The sequence below is a fragment of the Necator americanus genome, chromosome I (assembly GCF_031761385.1).
Source record: "Necator americanus strain Aroian chromosome I, whole genome shotgun sequence".
Classification (NCBI taxonomy): Eukaryota; Metazoa; Nematoda; class Chromadorea; order Rhabditida; family Ancylostomatidae; genus Necator; species Necator americanus.
In genome coordinates this window covers 17,894,497-17,909,155 of record NC_087371.1, presented here as the reverse complement: position 1 = coordinate 17,909,155, position 14,659 = coordinate 17,894,497, and the positions used below count along the sequence as shown (strand labels likewise).

General features: G+C 38.2%; 2 protein-coding genes across 3 annotated transcripts; one reads left to right on the top strand and one right to left on the bottom strand.

Annotated features, from left to right (window-relative positions):
- Positions 1-5,550: 5,550 nt before the first annotated feature.
- RB195_006000 (uncharacterized protein) lies at positions 5,551-6,541 on the top strand (the record flags this gene model as incomplete). Its single annotated transcript, XM_064178843.1, has 3 exons — positions 5,551-5,706; positions 6,148-6,246; positions 6,383-6,541. The coding sequence occupies 3 exons, from the start codon at positions 5,551-5,553 to the stop codon at positions 6,539-6,541; spliced, it is 414 nt and encodes a 137-aa protein (XP_064035849.1).
- Positions 6,542-7,655: 1,114 nt separating this feature from the next.
- RB195_005999 (uncharacterized protein) lies at positions 7,656-13,401 on the bottom strand (the record flags this gene model as incomplete). Of its 2 annotated transcripts, XM_064178842.1 has the most annotated exons (10): positions 7,656-7,920; positions 8,767-8,951; positions 9,825-9,974; positions 10,199-10,309; positions 10,378-10,409; positions 10,482-10,531; positions 10,590-10,772; positions 10,909-10,999; positions 11,089-11,210; positions 13,298-13,401. In XM_064178842.1, the coding sequence occupies 10 exons, from the start codon at positions 13,399-13,401 to the stop codon at positions 7,656-7,658; spliced, it is 1,293 nt and encodes a 430-aa protein (XP_064035848.1). The 2 variants fall into 2 exon arrangements, with proteins under 2 accessions (XP_064035848.1, XP_064035847.1); XM_064178841.1 differs by having other exon boundaries at positions 10,378-10,531.
- Positions 13,402-14,659: the final 1,258 nt, after the last annotated feature.

Here is a 14,659-nt window from a genome sequence, read left to right as displayed (position 1 = left end):
AACATGTTCTTGCAGTGCTTGTGCCTGAGTAATTCGTAGGAAATCTCTTCAATATACTATGCTGAGAAATTGTATTCTCTTTTTAGCGAACGAACTGTCGCAGGTTCAGGAAATTTTGAAAACGAGTATCAGTTTCTGCCACAAATACTTGTCGTCTGGGCATTCTCGTTTTGAAAAGAACTTTTCAAGGAATTCCACTGAAATTCAATGAGACTGAATGAGGGACGGAATGAGACAACCACCGCGCGTTTAAATTGATATGCGGACCTTTCCTTGTAAATTTTTCCTTTGATGTGCAAAAGATAGCAGAAGAACGAACATAAGATACTGAAACTACTTGAAGCGTGCACTAAACATCACTTTCTAATTATATTTCACTCTCGTTGTTAAGAAAATTTGCACGAAGCCATACCCACAAAAAGATTTTAAAATTGAACATGTATGAATCTCATTCACAACCACCTCAGTCCTCAGCTGAAGCGTTGCCAACAATTTGAAATTAATCAAGGATCACGTCAAATTCAATTGCTTTAGAAAACAACACTTCCGTCGTCTTTCCGTCTTAGACTGCCAGAATTATGAGAAAAGAAAAAGAAAAGTTGCTTAGCATACGGGATACACTGAACGCAGTCGCAATTATTGTGGTCTAAGATGATTTTTTGTACAAACAAATATCGAATGTTGCCCTTCTAACCTATCATTCTAACGAAAGTAGAAAGAGGTAATACAAGCACACATTGTAGAGTTGTGAATGTGAATAACAACCAATAAAACTCGTAAAAACCTTTCAAAAATACGAAAAATAAAGTGAAGTGACCAGAACAGTTGATGATATCTGTGATCGCACATGCTGCGTACACCACGAATTAATCCACAGGCCACAAGTTTGTCGGTAAGTCAAACTTAAAGGCATCACCCCACGAATCTGAGGTGGTGCGGATGTCAGGTGGAGTATTCTTATACAGGGCCGTAGATTATGGAGAGGAGGGTGATTCCGTCCACTTCTTCCTAATTACCGTAAAAAACGGTCCCGAAGATGCGGCGCGTGCACGAGGCTGGAGCGCTCCAATCGAACTCGTTGTAGAAAATAGCGTCCTGGAACCCTCGAATCCGTATCTTCCGGGCCGTTTTTACGGCAATTAGAAAGAAATATATGGAATCACCCTTCTCTCCATAATCTACGATCCCGTATACGAGTACTCCACCTTAAATTCGTACCACGTTAGATTTGTGGGGTGGTGCCTTTAAGTAGTTTAACTGTGCTATTCACTATAAATAAACCAATAAATCAATAAATAAATCTTTCTAGAGGAAAACAAAATGTCCGTTTCCTTCCTATGTTCACGAAATACGTTATTATTTGCATAAGCCCGTATAACTCTACGTGGATTTTTCAAGATTCTGGATATTGGTCTTAAACGATGGCTGGAACCTTGCATAGCTATACTAAGAACAGCAGCGTGAGAAAGTGAAGATAACTCTCAAATAAACTTTCCACGTGTTTCACTGGATAACTCACAAAGAACATTGTATGCTAGCTAATATGTACTTCAAAAGATCTACCGATTTTTAATTCAACACAATCTTCCCGGAAAAGAAATTCGTACATAAACTTTTGGTTATCGAAATCAAAAATAACTTTCTGGTGGAATTAAACTAAGTATAAAAAGAAGTACAAGAAAGCAGGTGTATTTTGTGACCTTCTAAAGTTTAGCCTCCTTGTGTATATTCAACAAATCCCTCTTTGTGGGCATGTCAAGGTTAATAGCCATCTTCAACTCATAACTGGAACGGTGTTTGTTGACTCCGCACCATTGTATCCACAAAAAAGGAGAACTCCATCTCGGCATACCTAAAATGGACGTAGCTCAATATCCAAAAACGCTTGATCCCTTTGCGAAGGTCCAGAAAGAGAGGTTCCCAAGTTCTTCCAGTGATGATGGACCCAATACATAATTCGTCCCTTCAAGCAATTGACCTATTTTCCTGCCCTTCCCTATACGATTTCTTTTGCTCTAAATGATGTCTCATCCCAGAAAACTTGAAAAGTTTGTAACTGAGCTGCTCTTGCCATAGATATTTAAGTTCATCCGGTTAACCGCAACAAATATCCGGGCGAAGCGACAGCTTGCCATGGTTGCCAGGAAAAGTTTTAATGTGGTCACATGCTTCAAGGTATAGGGGTCGGTGGAACTTTGCTAAAAAAAAAGATTAACTTAAATTGGCAAATTTTCCCACCAATAAACTTATTTTCCACGTCGCCGATGAGTCCAAAGTGCTCATTTTTCAAGTGTAAATAAAATTGAAACGAATGAATGCATCAATGATGAATATGTTAGTGAAACATCAGGAGCAGAACCTAGTACATAGCGCTGATATATTCTTATTCGTGACGCTTTTTTAAAATGAGCGGCAGTTCAACAGGTCAATCCTCAACAAATCAACACAGAAGAAAAATTGTGGATTTGTAGTACGAATCAGTGAGCCATCAATCAACAAATCGTAGAAAAGCTGAATTGCAATATTTAAGCTCTAAACTTTTGTTTCTTGGAAAAGCTATGTACTGTCTCAACTAAAGGTTTAGAAAAGAAAAAAAAGAGAGGATCATTAATTCATTCACTATCACCCTGCTTGTGAGAATAGTTGGGAAGAATTTCCCTGTGAGAGAAGCAGAGGAGATCGCATTATTCGCAGATATTTGGATTTTAGGAGAAAAGGCATAAGCAATCCTCTCAAATCTATCTTAGATATGGATGTAGTCAAGTCCTTTCTAAGCAACGTTTTGTAGTTGATATTTGACGGTTTTTGGTGCAAAAATATCTTAATGAACAAAAACAGTAAATTAGTCGCTTCTTTGAAATGGTCCGGAATTGCTTGTGGTGACGCAGCTGATTTACGGCGATCGCAAACACAATGATCTGCTGGTTCTCATTACATTTAGGTCACACGGATACACATACAAATAAAAACTCCGCCTTGTTTTTTTTCTCTAGAAGACATCCACGTGAATTTATTGAGCATATCCTTTTAAGAAACCGCCCTGCAATATAATATGCTTTGAAAATGTCGTCTTGATTACTGAAGAAATATTTCAAGCTGACCCAGAACAGTACCCACCATAGTTCTATAAAGTTTCTCGAAAAAAATGTCTTTCTGCTTAGATTTGGTGCCGCTCTCTTTTTTTCCTGGGAAAAGGTATGAATAAGCACCTTTAAACGTATTTCCATAGCATTACACAAGTCTACTGTCCTTGACAAATTCGCGGATTTTTCTTTTTCACAGTTCTTAGTTCCCAGTTCAGTTAATTAAAATTCAGTTGAAGCGTTTCATCTCATTTTTGGAAAAAATTGCACTACAGAAAACAAGCTGCAGATGCGATCTTCGCACGAAAGTTCTATAAAATTACTGCTTTTGAACTCGTATTCAACAATGGAAGATGTGTCTGGCAGAATTTCAACGATAATCTTTAGTCACAACGGCTGACCGAGATCTATCTTTTCACAGAGAACTCGCAGCTGCTACGGTTGCTCCTCATCGCACTCTGAGGACCTCGTTCGGCTGCAATGCTAGATATCTAATTTTGTTTTCTTCCTGAAAGTTTCAGGGACAACTTAAAGGACTGAGAATCCCTCTCTTTACTCCGACATTTTGCTCTGTCTATATATTATTACTCATGGTATTTTCGATTCGTGCTTCTGTCTCAACGTGCTGCTTTGATCCTGCACTTTTGGAATACCAATAATGAAGGATGTGAAAAAAATTCAGCTGCTTATAAATGATGTTACTTCTTCTGCGCAAGACTTATTAACTCTCCCCAAGAATGACAGAGTTTAGAGCTCAATAATAAAAATTCGGAAATTTTCTGTCTCGCTGAGTGCTCCAGAACCACTCATTAATTATCTTGTCTATAGAACATTTCAAGTGGCCGAACCGCTGGACGTTCAGACCCGCTCCGCAACTCTATATCATCTTCATCCGTATTTTTCGCCATCATTTCCTTCTCGGTCTCGGGCTAGTAGTGACCACTTTCGAGTTTCTCCAAATTCGATCCGCTTTATTATGATGCAGATAGCCTCTTTGCAAAAAATAACAATCCACTTTGAAAATGGGTATTTAAATGTGACTTTGGGAAGAACAGAACAGTGTTAATATCTCGACTCGGCCGAAATTGTCTCTGTTCTCAATACTACGATTTTCTTCGAGCTGTCCCCTCCTCTCTTGACTAGTTCTAAAAAATTCAAAATGATTTTGAAATATCTATCAACTTTAGACGCAAAAACCTTCAGGAAATATTGTTTACATTTTTCATACAACTGCGAAAATCGCTCGATGGAAGCAAATCGCTATGGCTTAGAATTTTTAAAGGTTTTATCTCTCGGTAGATTTTCTAATATTTTATAGCAATGAGAACTGAACAATAAGACATTCACGGCTACTCTGCAGTTGTCAATTTAGGATAACAAGGTCCCAATCAGTAGAGAAGACATCCATAGTACTAAAATAAAAATGCATTAAAACTCCACTCAAAATAAAGTGCAGAATTCTATTTGAAAAATACAAATCGTTTGACAAGTCTGCAGCTTCTACCTAGTCCAATCAACGAGGCTGCCAATTACGCTTCATTTACAAGTAAATTTGCTAACTTGTAAACCTTTTTTTTCTATGAATTGTGCAGCAAAACGCAGACAAAATACAACAAAACTGCAGCAGTTGGTAAGAAAAACACTAATTAAAAGCACAAACAATTAAAAATAGTATTCATGATAACTGAATTATTGGCAGGTCAGTGCTAAGTCTAAAAAATGCGGAACAAAAGTGACAAATCAAGGTCGTGAAGGGGTTCACGTAGAACCCTTCTCACACCTTCTAAAGATCAAACCGATGCCTTAAAAAACAGTTAAATATAACAAAGCCTAGGAAAACTCAATCCCTGATGAATCAATCACCTGAGCACTGAACCATCACAAAAGTTCGATTCTATGCTTCAAAATTAATCGAACAGCTATCTAGTTGCGACAGAATTTTACGGATCGTAAGTCGCTTCTTAGCGTCCGTTCTTTTCCATAACGCAATCACTAGTAACTCGAATTATTTAACATTACCATGGCGCTGATTTATTTATGGAGTATGGATAAAATTTGAATAATGGGTAGGATAAGCTTGAAAAAGGCTATTCGATCCGTTGATCATCATTTCGGAGGGCAACCAACTGCCTCATTCAAATAGAATAACCGCTAATCACCCTACTTATGTGTGTTTATACAGCTTTCAAATATTTGTGTGGCACCGATTTAGTCTACCTATCAATGAAAGACTTCAGTGATAGATGCATAGCCTTGAAAAGTGCTGTTCGACCCATTGACCATCTTTTCGCAGGCAGCAATCCATTATTCAACGATGATATGACCCAGATAGACGTAGATAAGCGCATCCAATCCTTTCATCGCCTCCTATCCCAACTCTGTACTTTTAATCGCATAAAGTCCCCTTCGAATCCTCTCCTGCTCTTCAATCAAGAATCTGTTTTCTCAATGAATTTTTTTCATGATAATGCTGCGGGTGGCCGTAGCCTTGAGTGTGGCATTTGCCGTTTCGCTCAGTAAGACACCCAACGAGAAGTTGAAGGAATGTTGTGCGACTCTTAAACAAGCGGACAAGGAATGCGTGAACAAATTCTGTGATTTTAACGCTATTTCACAAACTAACGTAAGTTCTTTCCTTGCTATTTCGTCTATTTTTAATTTCTTCTCTACTAATACACGTTGTACGATCAAAGCGTGACATTAGTATCGTCAAATATTACGTAGCAAAAAGAAAATTCAAAATTCTTGGCACCATTCTAGTTGTGTCTTTCTAACGTTGTTGTGAATGCTAATGTAATGTAATAATGTATAGATCCATTTCAATTCGAACAGCCAAACGAAACAAATAATAATAAAAATGCTGCCAATAAATAGAGTAGAGGCACTGTAACAAAATGATCAGGGAATTCGTTATAACAGCAAGTCCAACACTAAATGAAACAATCGAATCCCCATGTTTCAATCGTTATATGATCAATGACTATTTCAGATGTATTCAACGTATTTCCTTCATGGACTATAAATTAAAAACAAATAAATCCATCTAAGGCATCAATATATTCAGATTCTCAACTATCTCTCCACTTGCTCGGAACGTGGGCCTACTGTCGGAAATATGTGGGATTGCGCTTCTTTACGTCATGATCACACCGAATGTTGTAAGGTAATTAACATAATTTTATGATCAAGTCAATTGAGAAATCATATGAGAATTACCTTCATGAGTATTTCTTTAAAAAGTATCTGTGAGAAATCCCTAGTAACTGAACCCTGAATCATCTTTAATTCTGATATTTTAGTCGAAGGGCGTTGAAGGAAAATGTCTTGAATACTGCTCAGCGCACGATGGTGTCCCCACCAATTACCTCGACTACCTATTCTGCGTCGAGTCCTTCAACGAGATCCGAGACTGCTTCATGGATCACCTCTCGAAGAATCCCGCATTCAAGAAGGGATAATTTATTTAATCAGGTGTATAATGAACTAAACTCATACAGGTACTTAAGGTGATTCCCACAAAAAAAGAAAAGCGAAGTGTTTCCCTTCATGCACACAGTTTAGCTGGTTTATTAGTCGTCGCACACTCTCACCGTGTAGAAGACCCCCAGGAAAAAAAATTGAAAGAATATATTTATCAAAATATATATAAAAAACTATCAGTCGAGCGAAAGCATTTGAGAAGCCATAGGATCAGTGTCTCAATAGCATAATTTCACAGACGACAATCCTTAATGTAACAACGCAATAATCGATTAAAATGCATCTATGTACAGAAAACATGACTATTCTAATTAATAGAACTCAAACAAAATTCGCATGAATAAAACTCGATTATTACAATTACGTAGAATCTTGAAATGACCAGTTCTAAAGTTGTTACTCACCCAACAGAATGACAACATGCCAGGACGAGACACACATAGAAATAGTAGAAAATGGAACAAACACACTCAAGAAGTACAATACACTGTCCACAATGTCATGGCATATGAAGGATACGAGAACTAGTAAACAGATAATTGAAGCCATGTCATAAAATAAATGCGTAACCCTTCCCCAAAAGGGACTAGGCCAACTAACACTCTAACAGACACGATATTCTGCGAAAGAGCACGCATTTTCGCAAGAGGCACTAAATGCACATGACGCGTACGCGAAATAGGAAGAAAAACCCGTGCGGAATATACACCGAATTCCACGCCAGGACGAAGCAATATACACATACAGGGTTGCACGTTCGCCAGTATCACCAAAACTTACTTCAAAAGATGGAGGAGTCGAGCTATCACAACTAAGAAATTAGGAGGAAACTGTACACAAATCGTCCCCAAAGAGTGAATAATGACTGAGTACCGGTGAACCTTGTAACAAAGAGTGCCGTCATATCGACAAACACCGTAACAACTGTACATCGACAAAAGTAGAGGTCGATGTCTACCTGATTGTCGCAGAGAAAAACGCATACAATTCTCGAAATTAAAAATGAAAGAGAACAGAACGTGGCATCGTCAAAAGAAATGTGACTTTTCGTTGGCAACTGTTGCTTACGATTGACCTTATATCGAAGAAGGTTCATGCAAGCTCGATTCTTTTGAATCGACTTGGAGTCACTGCAGGGTCAAACGGACGAGCTCCCGGTACAGTCGGTGCGGGAGAAAGGGCCGAATCGTCAGTAGGTGTTGCCCCTCCAGGCGGAGAAGAAGAAGGGCTTGAAGTGGACGATGAAGGAGAATGCGAGAGTGAAACTCGCCGAACTCGCCTTGTGAGAGACTGTAGGTCCTCAACGACCGAGCCAACGAGTACTTCTTCTGTTGGTGTTGATGGGTCGGCAGGAAGACTGAAGGTAATTGAGTGGATGAATGAAACAACAAAGAAAATAGTAAAACTTATATATATATATATATATATATATATATATATATATATATATATATATATATATATATATGTATATATATATATATATATATATATATATACATGAAGCATTACATTAGATATTAATTCACTATTCAAAAATAAAACCCAAGTTCGTCTCTCTTTGAATCTTGGCATTGTGTGGTTGAATTTTGTTGTTGAAACGTGTAACACTTTTCCCAAGCACAGAAATCAGTGATTGTTTGCACAATTACAGTTCCATGTTTTTATTTTAACAGAATGAGAAACAGTATTTATGTTAGCCTTGCTTTCATACATAGCTAACATTTATGTAGAAAAAAACCAGAAAGGTTTAAACTAGTTGAATTTGTCAAGAAATATGCAGCAGCTAGAAAAGTGTGGAACGCAAAAATTCCTAGTTATGAGTCATTTCGAAGTGTAGTAAAGAATCTAGCACGGAAAATCTAATGGTGTAGCATAATCATCTTTTTTTTCAATTACTAAACTATGGAAACTCGAGAATAATAATACGACCAAATATGAGCAATATGAGCACTCCGTGCTTCAATAACTTCTATGATGGAGCTTCAAGGTTCGAAAAAACAGTAGCAAAAAGGAGTCATTCAATCTTCTGAAAAAGATGTAAATGACCATATTCGCTCGCACTTCCAAAAAAAATCATGCCGTTTCAGATGGGATATAGCATACGAAAAACGCAAGCAATTGTTTTGAAGAATGTTAATTTATACACTAAATAGTAAAATTAGCTTCCAAATCCAATAACGGATTACAAGCTTGTACTCACCTGTCATTTATTTCGCTAGCCATTCGTTTCAGCTCATATGAAATATTGACTAGCTCTCCAGGAGGATTCGAGTGCGCAATTATTTGATCCACTAAAACACCACTAGCCACCATCTTCAAGACGTCCAGGGAGTAACGTTCAGCCAGAAGCAGCATTTTCTTGGTAAAGTCCAATTCAGAGGATTCCTGAAAATACTTCAATCTGAAAAACAAAAGTAAACACAAGTTGTGGCAGCTACAATTCTGGTTATAATTGTTTGTCATGATGCTATTTCTTGCTTTCAATAGGCTGGACCCCAATTCGGAGCAGCAGGGAAATGGAAACTGAAACCGACATGTATGGCTTCATTGCAGCGGACAAACTTTACAAATTATTGATCGATTGAACTTTTCGTTGATATTTAGAGGAGGAGTACCGATTATCTGCTATTTTTGAATGCATTTCTCCGTTCGATAACCCAGAAGTGGAAATTTTAAGTTAATTCAGTAGCGTATAATGACATCATTAAAGAAAGAATTATTATCAAAAGAAATGGATTTTCCAACATTTCTTCTTATTTTATATTGCACACGAGCACTAACTTCATTGATTTGCAAGTTTTTAGAACTTCTTCGTGATGCGTCTGCTACAAATGAGGTCGTCAACTTTCAAAAAATATGGTTCTGGTAGACGCCATCTAAACTAGAGAAGAAACATATTGTTTATATTTTACTAGTTCTTGTTAGCGAGTTGAAAGCAAATGTAGACAAAAAATCTAATGATTAGGTATCGCTGCTGTTTTGTCAACACCACTTCAGATTGAACCTCAACATCTGTATTTTAGTTCCAAAGACTTTCATGCTCAACCATTCAGAGTTAATAGTATATGGTATCGTCAAAATACTAGTAGGTTTCCTGGTGTAGTACCAGAAAATCAGTTGTACTGTATAGTGATCAGTGCTGTAAGAAATAGTACCTTACAACAAGTTCCTGATGAACTTTCCCAAAATTTTCGAGCATCTTCTTATTTGTTTAGACTCAAAATCGAGACTCTTTAAAACAATAGCAAATGATCTTACCGACATCACTTCTCTGCATATGAAACGTTCAATTTCCTTGCGCAGTGGAGGGATATGTGCCTGTCCGATACCTTCCAGCAAAGATATGAAGTCCTCAAAATACTGCACTTCTCTCATCAGTACCCGTTCGAAGTAAACGTGAGCAAAAGTCTAAAACGATGTGGGAGATTACCAGGAAATTCCCTTCACTACAATATGAGATTTATCAATGCAAAGACAAATTTTTGTCCCAGCTGATATGGTACGGTTTTCTGAGATGGCTCGCCATGACACTGCAGATAAGGAGCCGTAAATACTCTTCTTGAGCAAAGACTGCTTTATTCAACCAACCCGAACAACAAGTTTGCTTCCAAAACACAAAATAACAAACGTACGCTTCTAACGAGGTTCAAGTTGTGCTCATCTGCTTGATCTTCGAAACACTCCTTTTCTACACGATCACACCCGAAAAGAAAAACTAGCCGATGCATGGAAAACTTGTCGTCCTAAAAATCTTAAGAATGAAAATAAATCGGAACTAAATCTAGAAATCAAGAAGCTGAACAGAACCCACCTGTGCTCGGAGAAGGTCTAGGTTTGGTATATCTAAAGAGTTCTTGTAATAATCATTTACAAATTTTATACAATTGTTTTCAATTCTTTGACTCCGACACGCACGTTCAACATCTGGCAGATAACTAAGTGGGTCGAAAAGTGAGTTTTTAAACCTAAATATAAAAGGTTCAATCAAGATTAAGAGATGTGAGGGTGTCGAGTGCAACTTACTTGATGTCAACTACGATGTTCAAAGGTTTGTCAATATTGCTATGCACGAAATTAGTGAAGGCGGATTGTTTTGATTTCTCAAGCGGTAATGGCCACCCACTTCCTTTCGTAAATTCACGTGAATTCTCGGAGGAGAACCCAGAGAACACCTCTGCACCCGTTTGTGGGCAAATGATTGCAGCTCTAAAATTTAATTCGTTATATACAAAAACCGGACAACTAGGAAATAATGGAAGAATAAGAACAAACGGAAACCGTAGCTGAAGCCAGCTGGTAGATAAAAGTCCCTAAATAATTACAATAATTGCTAACAACTCACTTAGCTTCCTCAACTGTCACATCGCTACATGGTCCATCCTTATAATAGAGGAGGACAAGGACCTGACGAACAGATGGCACTGATGCAGATTCTACAATACTTGGATATAAAGCGAATGAAACAAAAAAAAAGAACTAAGTAAACAACGCATTTGAAAATAATGAATGAGCTTTAGCTCACCACATGTGGAAACAACACATTCATCGGACAAACGAAGTGCCCAGGTGAACTGAACACCATTATAAGCTGTCGAAAATGCGGGCGAAACATTCAAAACGATAGCTTCCGAGTTCTCCAACAATCTAAAAGCAGAAATCGGGAACAAGAAATAACATTAGTTACACATGCATTACTCAGCGGGAATATATTGATTTTAAAGAATGCATGAATTTTTTCACACTACTAATTTGCCCGTAAACTTTAAGATGTAATTTTGAAAAGATAGTAAGGATTTGGGAGATTTTGGCACATGGTGCAGTCGTTATCTCGTTCCGATCTACAAATCCTAGGTAGTTTTGCTACGGACAAAGGACATATTCTCCTTTATTCAACAATAATTTTTGATACGTAACATGGTAACCTCTTTTGAACCCACATTTCAATTGCATATGCGACGAAGTCAGCGGTTGCGATCAGGGAGGGACTATCGCTAGCTGTACTCATCTCTGCAAACTGGGTGAATCTAGTGATGGTGAGAGGATTTGACCTTGTTAAGAGCTATACCGATTTCTTATAGCATAATGTTCATCACGTAAATTATCCTTTGTCGGCTTCAATTTGTCAGCCACATCAAAAAGACAATTCTTTGGAGCTTAGCACTATGTAATCCGCCAAATACATGTCCGAAAAACACCCCAAAACACCTTCTAACCTTTTTATAAGTTCTTTTTCGAAGAAAATCGAAGGCGCTTAAGCAATGTATTCCTAAACAGTGCTCTCCTTTATCTCTAATTTCATGAGTCATAAATAATTCTGGAAAATTCACACAATTTCGTGCCTTTTCTTCATCCGTGAAAACACAAAACAAGTTAACAGTACAAGTTCAACAGAAAAAAAACTGTCAGGAATAAAGCCTTATTTCCTCTTCCTTCTAAGTCTTGATTTTTGAATGAAGGGAAAGAAGACCTGTCCTACACTCACTCCTTACACTTCCAAAAAGCAAGTATTTATGATGAAATAACAAGCCAACTTGAACTTCAAAGTCATGAAACAACCTCGCAGATGTTAAATTGGGCACATGCCTTTGTTCATTCAAAGACCAATTACGTAACGTTCAATGTTTTCTGTAAAACCACGTGCGGCAACCCATAACGTCGTGTTTTACACTGCCAATGCGAACTCGCTGTTGTCAACACAAAGACGGATATCCGAGCAATCAATGAACTTAGGGAAGAATTAGTTATTAATTAACTAATTAATCTTTTAAAATTTTCTATTTATCAGCTAACAGCGCGCAGGAAATAAGTAACAATGCTGTAGACGACTGTTATAGCAGATGTATAGTATCATCAAAACGACGCTCTGTGCAGTGCTTGCTAGCACAACTTATTGCTGCAGTTCGCGATATTCCCACCTCGATCCCAACCAATAACTTCATCGCGCCGGTTACGTAACCGAGCTTCATGTTGTTTTGACCCGACCACGTATTTACCTGTTTATATTTGTACACCTATATATTTCCAGGTGAGCGTACAAAATTAACAGAGAGTGACATTTATTTGCACTCGCAACAATCGCAGAAGTTGACAGACAAAATTTGAGAGATTAAAAGTTAAAAGTTTAAAAGCAACTAAAGGAATAGAGGGTAGAGAATATGTCAAGAATAGTTAACAGCTCACATTAACTAATAACTACTAAATTTTCCACCATTCTTAGCCACCTTCAAAGCAGAGGAAAGATAGTGTGCCAAGCACAGAAATATGCATGTACATAGCGGTAGAAGCTTTGCGCTCATCCTTATAGACGAACTTGGCGCCGATTTCGTCCAGGAATACGAGTCTGTTCTGCATGCCTTCCGGCTGTTGGAAACGGTTTTAAACGCTCTTAATCGCCAGAATATCATAGAGCGGCGTATTGTCGAGACATCGGTCGAAGATAAAGCCGCGCTTCACCATGTGAGCATCTTGGGTAGGTTCGTTTGCTGCATTCACGCAAAATCAAAAGGGGTACCAATGTATAAATCTTCTGACAGGACTATGTCTCATGCGGTCATTCCACGGCGTTACTGGATGTGAAGGAGAGGAAGTGGAAGTGACACCTTTAATTTTTGTTAGATAAATAATAGTCCCAAAAGATGGCTGTGGTTGGCGACAAGCAGCAATTACTCACTGTGTTAGTGACAATAAAATAAATGAAAAGAAGACCGTGAAATGTGACTAGGAATACTCACCGCTTGCATATTTTAAGCGGCCAAGTGTACTGAAATGAGATGAAGTCATCACGATGGGACGAAGTACTGGCGAGAACTTGTAAAGGTTGATCAATCTTCGACATGATTAAGCATTAACCTCTGAAAAAATGACTGAGTAGAAATCACATACGACGGAAACGCAAGACGGTGTCGGCGGAGGTGTTTGCCATAAAAACTCAAAAAGAAAACATCGATGCAGGAAATTCCATGGAAATACCAAGCAAATAAACGAATAATGATTAGGGTAAAATGAAGCTGGGGAGGAGGTGGTAACTCAATGGCGCCCTTATTTCTCGAAGTAAATAATCAAATCATCAATCAAGGCCCTAAAGCCTAAGCATTAGTCTTAGAGGACCTATGATATGTAAACTGAAGTTACTAAGAGAAAAAGTAAGTCAGTGTGTCGGGAAATAAGGGCACAACTGATTGCCCTCCTCCCCCAACTACATTTTTCTCTGACGATTGTGAAAGGAGCTTGCCATTATTCTGAGAGATGTTGGGTTAAGTACATTCAAAGTCGAACGCGTCCAGCCGGAATGACGCAACGCGCTTGCGTTGAAGTCGGACGCTGGCGCTATGAACCCAGCGAAGGTGTGTCACTGGTTGGCGGGCGCATCACATTTGAAGGACATCAGATACAACTTTCGCAGTAGGCGCGCTGCGTCAGCTCGGCTGAACATGTTTGGAGGCGACATTATATCGCCACATGTAATAAGTCTCCAATAAGAAGTTGACGGAAAATAAACAACTAAACTTCGATTATAATCACCCTCTTAGAAGAAAAATAAGTAGGAACGCATCAATGGAAATACAACTTATGAGAATCTTACGAGAAATAACTTATAACTGATATGGTTGGAAAGTCTGGAATCAATATCTACCGTGAGAGTCACTAATTTCACGCCTATCCAAATTTCAAGCTGCTAACCGGTCTTATTGTTTCCTTTGCGGAATGTGGACGTCAACAATGAGTCATTCGACTAGAACGGGATCGCCTTGATAGAATAAATTATTAGGAATTCGCTATATTTCCCGGCGGAAAACAATGAAGTCGCTGGTGAAGCATTGCTCCTCCTTTTTACAATGAAAGAAAAAGTTAAATTAATTTATTATATTTATTATTATTAACAAAGACGCACTTATGAAACAACGACACAATCACGGTTTAGGGAAAGAAAAAAGACAACGGAGCACTTATAACCAATCAGCTGGGCAGATGTTCCTTTCCAGCAAACTTAGAGCAACGACTCCATGAGCAGACGTGGGTTCCCGACGAATTGGAGATAACTCCTCGTTTTCAACTCACAGTACACAAGCGACTTAGTCCCAAACACCATCTCA